Here is a 9,174-nt window from a genome sequence, read left to right as displayed (position 1 = left end):
GAAAGAAAAAACACAACACTCCCATTCAATAGCTCGGTAGCAATGACAGTGGAGGAGTAGGATTGCAAGTAACTTGTATCACAAGGGTATTTTTGTCTTTTCCAATTTACTTTGGAGGTGCAGTAGCCATTTTGAGAATGCAGGAAGCAAACTTCCAAATAGATTACGTTATTAAGGTTAATTGTTAGAGGGACTTCTTCCTGCACCCCTATTTTTTTCAATTCTACCGTTTACCTATCCTCTATTTTCATTCCAATTCGTGATTCATGTTCTCCTATTGATTTTTCTTTTTCGTTTCTGCTTCTTCTTCCTTGTATTAGTGTTCAAAGTTGAATACAAATGGAGGAAGAAGTTGATGATGGAGGCTGTGGTGTCTTTGTTTGTGTTCCATGCATCAGTGAGTTGGAGGATGGAGATGACTAAAGTGTTGGTGAATGAGGGTAACAATGTCGTGTGTATGAACAAGACAATTAAGATCTCCTTCTTCATTACATCTCTCCATGTCTTGACAACTTTGTCATAAGTCACAGGATAATCTTTTATCACCATCATCGCATTGTCTTCATTATCTGATAAACAATTTCCCCTCTCATAATCAACAGTCCAAATTGGTTCCCTCCTATACCTCTTGGGCCTTTCATCTATGGTAGCATGAGATGGAAGATAAGGCTCATCAGTAATTTTTCAGATTGCTCTACAACTTTTTTTCCATTTTTTTGCAGCATTTTGTTAATCTTTTGTGGCATTATGCTCATGTACTTCACTATGTAATGAAAATTCTCATCCAAATATGAGAATCAATCTTAGTTACCACTCATGTGGTTACTGCACCCAGTGTCTAAAAACCACTTGCCTTTTTCTTCTTTGAAATATATAGATGCAATCAGCAATGGCTCATCCTTTTGTTCCTCCTTAACTTCAAAATAATTTGCATTATTCTCCCATATGGGACACTCATATTGAAAGTACCCTAGCTTGTGATGTTTATAACATTCAACTTCAACTTTGTTGAATGATTGTCTTCCTCTCTCACTTTTATCATCTGTCACGGTTTGCAAAACATGTTATTCCTTTACAACCATCAACATCCTCTGTTTGTGAACCAGTAAGCTACTTTGCAGTTCATCTATGGTCATGGCTTCAATGTTGTTAGATTCATCAATTGAGCATATTACATAATTTAACTGTGTTGTCATGGATCGAAATTTTTTTGCAGTAATGGCATTTTCTAGCATGTTTTCACCAGATTTCCTAATGATTTTTTTGATTCAGGCCCTTTGAAGAAGCTTGGCACCAAATTGTGAACAAGATAATTAAGATTTATGTGAAAATATGCTTACTTAAATTTTTATTCATTGCATAGAGTGATACGTTATTATTAGTGAGCAAGGTAACAGCAAAACAAATAAACTGACCTACTACACATTAAATTGATAAATAAGTAACTAATATTTAGCTAATCTCCCCTAAAAAAGACTCTGTCAATTGATTGACTATTTATTAAAAAACAATAAATATCTACTAACCGTGTGTTCTAGAATTAGGAAAGATGTGTGAAGGAAAAATTTGAGTGATGAATGAATGAACAAATAGAATAAACAAACGTAAATAAAAAATAAAAAATGCTTACTATGTTTAATCCGGAATGCCCAGATTACCAAATCCGATTTGAATTACCACATCTCGAAAAACTAATCAGATTACAAAATCTGATATGAACAATTTTGGGATGTAACTAACGGATTTCAGAATCCAAATAATCCGAGAAAAGTATGCAGTGAACAATTTTGGAGGTCTAATTACTATATTTCAAAATTTGGTGTACACTTTTAGATTAGAGAAAAACTTAATAAATTTCAAAATCTAATTACATTTTCCCGTATCCAAACACTGGATTTTAAATTTTAAAATTCAGTAATTACACTATCTAAGGTATTAGCTGGATTTTATGATCTATTTCACAGTACATCTTCAGGATTTTAGTGTTATTCCAAATTAGAAAATTTGGTTTATTATATGAATCTGGTAAGCCAAACCAAATTATGTAATCTAGTAAACCAAAAATGTTACCTGAATTAAGTAATCCGGTTCATTTGCAACCAAAACCCATTTGGTTCTTCAATGTCAAAGGTTAGGTGAAAGAAGAAGGGTTTCAGTTTTGGGGGATGAAAGTTCAGTTTGGGAGAGAGAGGAAGAAAAAGACATTTTTATTTAACATATAATAAGAGGAGGATAAAATGGAAATCACAGGAAAAATTTGAATGTGCAGGACGAAAACAATGGGTGCAGGAAGAAAGTCCATGGTTAGAAAACTTAAGCCCAATAACTACTACAGATTAAAAATATGAAAATTGGGTCATGGACCTTGGATCTACATAAGCGTCAAATAAATTGGTGTTACCCTATTTTAAAAAGTAAATAAATAATATTTAAATTAAGTGTATATATATATATATATATATATATATATATATTTAATTTAATTAATTTTAATCATAGTTATAATTATTTCATATATAAATTATAATATATATTTAAGAATATAACTATTACTTTATAAATAGATTAAATCTTAAACTTAAATCTATTTAAACCACAAGTCAAACTATGATGGTCCCAGTTAAATTAAATCATAATCTATTTTTGTTAACTTTTTAAGAAATCCAATTTAACTGTTATAAACTCTTTATAATTAAACTATGCAAATTTCTGAGTTAACAAGTCTATATTTAATCAATATGGCGTGAATGAATGCAGCTTGCGTGATTAAAGCATGATTTATCATCTTATATCAACTTTTTCTCTCACCCTTTGGCACCAACCTTTTAATGGAGAAGACTCCGAACTCTACACAAGAAGAAGAAGTTATAGCCAGAAAGCTTCAAGAGATTTCAGATGAACTTGACAAGGAAGAAGAACCTGGGAAGTTTTGTTTCCAAGAAGAGAAGGTAGAAGAGATGATGCAAAAGTTGTCCAAAGAGATGACATTTTCTACTATTTTCAATCATGAAGCCAAGAATGAGAGCTGTGGGACTTTGATTTCCGGTTCAAAATCATCTACCACGACAGGGATGAAGGTTAGTTGCAGAAGAAAGTTTGCAGAGACAAGAAACAGGTTGGCTACAGTGGCTATGACTGAGAAAGGAGATAACAGCAAAACACTGTTTAGGTTCAGAGAAGAAAAGAATGAGAAGAGAAAAAACTTGTTTAATGATGAGGATCATTTAGATTGTGAATGGGTTGGAAGAATACTTCAAAACTGGTGGTTTTGATTGAATCATGTGTTTAAGTATACAAAAACATTTCTCTTCATTCTCATGTTTTATGAAGAATGATAATATATATTTTTTTAATTAACATTATTTTTTATCATGGAGTACAGAAATTTTAATTGAGAAAAGAAATATTATAAATAATTTATTATTTTTTATCACTGTTATTAGGTGAAATTTAGTGAGTGCAATTGAAAATGATTAATTGATTTATTTAGTGTATAATTGAGGCGCAAAGGTAGCTCACAAGTTGAAGTTGATCTAAAGTACAAATAAGTTAAGAAAGACACTGATTATGGAATTAAGGAATTGATTTCTTTTGTCAAATACATCCAACATTGACCATAAGAGGCAATCAACTAATTTGTAGTGTATGATTTATGTTAAATATTTAGAATTCTGGAACAATCCTTAAATTGCATATGATTTATGTTATGTTTTAATTAACAGGACTTTTCTTAATTGTACTACCAATGAATATGTTTAGTTTAATCACAATAAAAGAAATAGTATGCATACAAAACCGAGAATTAGAACAAAATAATGAATTTTCTAAACTCTAGAGATTAATATGGTATAAAAAAACAAGACGACTAAAATCACAAACAAACAAATCGAAAGCACCATGATTGAATTTAAATTTTGTTAATGTTCTATAAAGAGATTATGAAACAAAAATATATATGAAAAGAATATTAACTCTTTCAACAAGAAAGTAACCATATATCTTTGATGAATTTTGTTATGGTACACTCACGCATTGTTGGTGAGTGACACAAGAATAACTTTATACAAGAACTTTTACCTGGCATCAGAACACTACTATATATTATTGCCTGTTATTACACTTTGCCAGATGCAAAAAGGACAGCAAACGAGATTAAGAAATAATTTTAATTAATTAGTTAATGTTATAATACTATTTGGTAAAATGGCATTAAATAAAATCGTAAATACTGACGTTCCAATAATTCAAAGAAAACTCGGTCCAAATGTGAACTTACAGCAAACAACTTTCATATTAAATAAATAGTATTGACCATACTTTATTCTGATGGAGGCCTGACATCAGACAGTATTAATTGAGTGCAGTTGCATGCTTTAAATTAAAATTGTGAGATACATTTTGAGTGGGGTCACAATTAGAACCACACATGATGTAATGTTACAATTGTCAACACGCCCTTTTTAGCAATCTATATATTTTTCTTGATTTAATTAGTTATAGATAGGTATATGAGAACAATAAAAACAATAAAGCTATACAAGGATATTACCTGAGATAATTTACAACGTTGAAAAGTATCACTCATGCCCAAATTGCGAGTGAAGACATCAAGCTAGCTCCAAGGAAAAGCAAGCAGTAACATGTAATCTGAAGCCTGAAGTTGCAATGCATTTTCTTGCTAAGAAATTCTGCGGCTATTAAGTCCACCAAAGCCATGTACATTAAAATCCCAGCTGAGAAAGAGTCCAAGATGCCTTCAGTGATGAGTGCTCCTGGACTGTAAGGGTTAAAAACTGAAGCAATACCAGCCCCAATGGCAACACCTAGGGGCGTTGTTAGTGCAAAAAAACATGACATAATTGTTGCTGACAAGGTCTTGAATTGGGCTTGGGCGATGCATCCACCAAGTGCAAATCCTTCGAAGAACTGATGGAACGATAATGCTACAATTAGGGGTCTCATGGTACAAGGGCTTTGCGAAACTCCTAGAGATAGCCCAATTATCATCGAATGAGATACAATCCCAAGCTCCAATACCTAGATACAAGCTGGACGTCAGCAATTTGAATAATTTGTTAATTCTTTATTATTTATTAATCAACATCAAACTTAAGCAATTTTCATGCACCCTTTATTCCAGAATTTTTAGATAAACCATGGTATTTTACTAGCAGACACTACTACTTCTTTACATCATTACAAACTACAAAACTTTTAAGTCAGGGTCATTAAATAAAAATAAAAAGTAAACCACAAAATTTTGTTGGGGTATTTTTTTAACAATTGAAGTTAATGATAGTGGGTATTAAGATAAAGTGCACATCGAATATTTCTCATAATAAATTAAAAAGAATTAATGAAAATAAAATTAATACGCTACATCCTACCATATTTGATAAAATTTTTTAATTTTGTAATAGTTATTTGAAAAGTCTTATATTGGTTATTATTGTCAAGTTGACAGCTCAAAAATTAAACTGTAGAGAAGAATTATTTTTTCAAATCTTTTTGATTTAAGGTTGGGTGGTAGGGAAGAGAGAACAATGGCATATGCAATGGGTGATACGAGAAAGAAAAGGATCAGATAAAGAGAAGTGTTAGATGATTTCATTAGTGTAGAGTAAGGTATAAGAAAAATAATATACTAAAATATGAGCAGACACTATAAAAGGAAGTGTAAAACGGTTTAGACATCATAGTAAAACGGCGTGTGAAAAGGTAGATGAATGATTTTATTTTCAAACCTTCAAACCAAATTAGTTCAGCTAAACAATAATTGATTCCATTGTCAGGTCCACTCGTTTTGAACCGGCTGGTCCATCCATTTATGTACTCAAAAAGTAAACAAAAACTGGTGGACGTACTTTAGGACTCGATACACTATAGACCAAGCAACCCAAAATGATTCTTCTACGCAATGTCCACCGAATGATTGCTAACCACTGGATTACTGTGTTTCAATTTTCTTTTATTTTTTCACGAAAGTGTACGGAATATATTCTTTAAAACATTTTTAAGATATATTTTATTAGTTAAAATTTATTAAACTTACAACTTTTCTTTTGTCTAACTTTTACTAAATACTCTTCAATTTTATAACTTATAATAATCTTAACCAATAATAAATATTTACTGGAAAAGTGTGTTTCAAGAACCTTATTTATAATTGAAAATAACTCCATTGGTTTCACGGTGAATTTTTGTGTGAGTTTGTTTCACCTTTTTTTTTATAAATATAATTTTTTTAATAGCAAAATCACTATTATATATTTAAGATGTTTGTTTAAATTAAGACAAAAACAGAAACAAAAAATATATTAAAAACATTTATTACATCACTTGAAGATATATTCAGATACACTAAAAGGAAAATTTAATTACAAAAACGTTTTTTATTACATCCGTTGCCCTAGTAACCATACATAATAATCACTTATTAATAATAATTTTTCTTAAAAACAAAATATTTTTAAGCTTAAAAGTGCCTGTGTTAGCTGAAAACAAAATTCAATTTCCTACCAGTGAGAGAATAAATTCTTAATATAAAAATTTAAATTTATCCCAAAAAGTCCTTTTTATTTTTTAACTTCTTTTAATTTTTTCTTTTCAAAAACAATCAATTTAAAATTAAAACTTTTAAATTTAATTAAAGCACATTGATAACATGCTTTTTAATGAGTAGTATTAGCATCAATATTCTATAGCAGAGACTCATGACAGTGGCACACTCCTCTACAAAACAAATTTGATTCAAAAATGATAAAATCAGGTGTAAGAACTACTAAATAAGAAGTTGTACTTACAATTTTTGTGATTCCCACTGATAATAAATAGGGTAAAAGAATGTATCAGAGAGTATCTAACACTCCTCTTTTTCTTAATCTTATTCAATTATATACTATGATGTATAAAAATATTATTAATACTATAATACTTAGTTCAGAGAGTTATCTAATATTTGTTCTGCTTGAAGTATCTTTAAATTCGTAAAATAATTTTACTCAAAATAACGTTTACCATCCTATAACTTAATTTTGAAGTACCAGGCTATTTCTGAGCTATATAATAGTAATGAAGGAAAGCAAGTAAATTTCCAAAAGAAAAACAATTTGAAACAACAGTACATAGTATGATCGGACAAGTAACAAAAATATTCAGAAAAAACAAAACTGAAACACGACCAATTATTATTTTTAACTTTTCTGAAATCAAACAAATTTAAAAAGCAAAACGTTACCACCATATTTTATAACACCCTCTTTTAAAATGTACCCTTTATTACTACTTAAAATTTAATAAAAAATATATTTTTTTGTATATTTGGTTTCTTATTTAAGAAATTTCCCATTATATTTAATTTTTAACAAATTTTAACTAATACTAGATAAGCAAACAAACAAGGAATGGTAAATTACCTGTGAGACCACGACGTGCCGAACCGTACTTTCCACATCATCACGGTGATGCGAGTGGGAGTGTGTTCGCTGCACCGCGTGACTTCCCTCTCCCCCAACATCCTTAACCTCCACTATACCCGTTTCCAACAACGCCTCCTCGTCACTCCCACACTCAACAACCTTCGCACGCTCCACACGTCCACGCCCCTCCTTCCGCTCGTAGTACGCAGTCGCCATAAAGTCAATGAGGAGAGTGCAGAGCGCGGAAACCATGGCGAAGAAACCGGTGAAAGGAAACTTCGCCCACGCGCTCCAGTAGGTTCTCAGACACGGGTCTCCTAGCGCCTCCCACGAATCCCTCAGCATGTGCACAAACCCCGTGGCGAGAATCACCCCCGCCGCGAACGCCCTCGCCGCCGTGAAGGCATCCCCATCCGGCCGAAGAAACCGCCGCGACTTCCCCGCTAGCGGAATCGCGACCCCTCCAAATCCGGCCAACAAAATCGACGCCATCGCCACGAATTTCAACACCAACGCCGCTGACTCGTCGCGACATTGCTCCAACTCCGTGCTTTTGCAACTCGAACTCGTAACCGACTCGCCTAGAGACTGCAAAACCGATTCTGCTTCGAGAAAAAAAACACAAACAAATAGCCGAATTACAACAGCTAATTAGACTCGTTTTTTCTTTCAAAATCATATACATCTCCGCATAAGACAATAAAGTTCAAACGGATCAAAATTACAAAATAAGAGTATTCATCACACCATCCAACAATAAAAGCAATATTTAAGACACATATACAAACAAAGTTCAAATTCAATTCAAAACTAAAATTAGATCACAAAAATATTATTTATACGAACTACTTCACTTTCGATACAAAATTGAGAACAGTAATTAAATTAAAATAATCTCATATTATATATATACACACATATATATATGCACTGGTTGATATGTGATATGTGATATTTTCGTGCTTAATTCAGTCATTAGTATGAGCGCATGAATCGATTTAATTTGTGAAATGAAGTAGCCGTTGATTTAATTGAGGCATTAGCAAGTAAAATGAGAGACTGTTATAGTTTTAGGTTAATTTATTAAAGATTTTGGTGCATTAAGAGGAGGAAACTGTAATTTGTGGTTTTAATTGCAGGAATTGAAGCTGAATGAGCTGTGGTGAAAATTAAGGTGTGAAGAAGATAAAAATAGAGGGAAGAGGAGTACCTGAGATGACGTGGTGGAGGCGCGGGAGGGAGAAGAGATCCTGAAAAAGAAGAAGGGAAGAACGATGGATAAGAGAAAAAAAAAAAAAAAACTGTTAGAAATGGAAAAGAGAGAATGAAGAAGAAACCTGAATCAGAAACATGGAGAAAGATAGCGTCTATGGAATTTAATCTGATCTGAGTTTTCTTTTGGGGGAAAACAGAAATAAGAAGAAGATGACTTTGTTGGAGCCAGCGGGCACGTGCTGTGCGTGTGGACTGTGGTGGGAATACTGAAATTAAATGAAGTGAGAGTGAACGTCGTCGTTGGGAAGAAACAGACTTCGCAACTGAAGACGTTCATCCTTTAAACCTGAAATACAATTAAAAAATTAATATAATTCAAAAAGTTAAATCGGTATAATTTTATTTATTTTTTAGTTTATAACTACTTTTTTTTTTACTTTATTTTCTGTTACGTTAGTTTTGAACTTTTGACAGGGAATTTGTTTTATTGAATTATTTAGGAAAATTTTGAATCTATTAATTAAATTTCAATATTAATTAA

General features: G+C 31.8%; 1 protein-coding gene across 2 annotated transcripts; it reads right to left on the bottom strand.

The window, feature by feature from the left end:
• Positions 1–4,354: 4,354 nt before the first annotated feature.
• LOC106764029 (zinc transporter 4, chloroplastic) lies at positions 4,355–8,962 on the bottom strand. 2 transcript variants are annotated; one of them, XM_022782495.1, is made up of 4 exons: positions 8,756–8,962; positions 8,629–8,668; positions 7,416–8,023; positions 4,355–5,037 (listed from the first exon to the last, which is right to left on the bottom strand). In XM_022782495.1, exons 1-4 carry the CDS (start codon positions 8,768–8,770, stop codon positions 4,582–4,584), a joined length of 1,119 nt encoding a protein of 372 aa, XP_022638216.1. In that variant the 5' UTR covers positions 8,771–8,962; the 3' UTR covers positions 4,355–4,581. The 2 variants fall into 2 exon arrangements, with proteins under 2 accessions (XP_022638216.1, XP_014503715.1); XM_014648229.2 differs by having other exon boundaries at positions 7,416–8,020.
• Between the last annotated feature and the right edge of the window lie 212 nt (positions 8,963–9,174).

This window comes from Vigna radiata, chromosome 6 (assembly GCF_000741045.1).
Source record: "Vigna radiata var. radiata cultivar VC1973A chromosome 6, Vradiata_ver6, whole genome shotgun sequence".
In the NCBI taxonomy this organism is placed as follows: Eukaryota; Viridiplantae; Streptophyta; class Magnoliopsida; order Fabales; family Fabaceae; genus Vigna; species Vigna radiata.
The sequence above is the reverse complement of the archived record's forward strand: the minus strand, read 5'-3'. Positions and strand labels throughout refer to the sequence as shown.

Excerpts from the sequence above, each read along its gene's own strand:
- LOC106764029 (XM_022782495.1), bottom strand. Across the intron at positions 8,024-8,628 it reads CCTCCACCACGTCATCTCAG|CAGAATCGGTTTTGCAGTCT; the intron begins GTACTCCTCTTC and ends TTTTTCTCGAAG. Across the intron at positions 5,038-7,415 it reads GGCACGTCGTGGTCTCACAG|GTATTGGAGCTTGGGATTGT; the intron begins GTAATTTACCAT and ends GCTTGTATCTAG.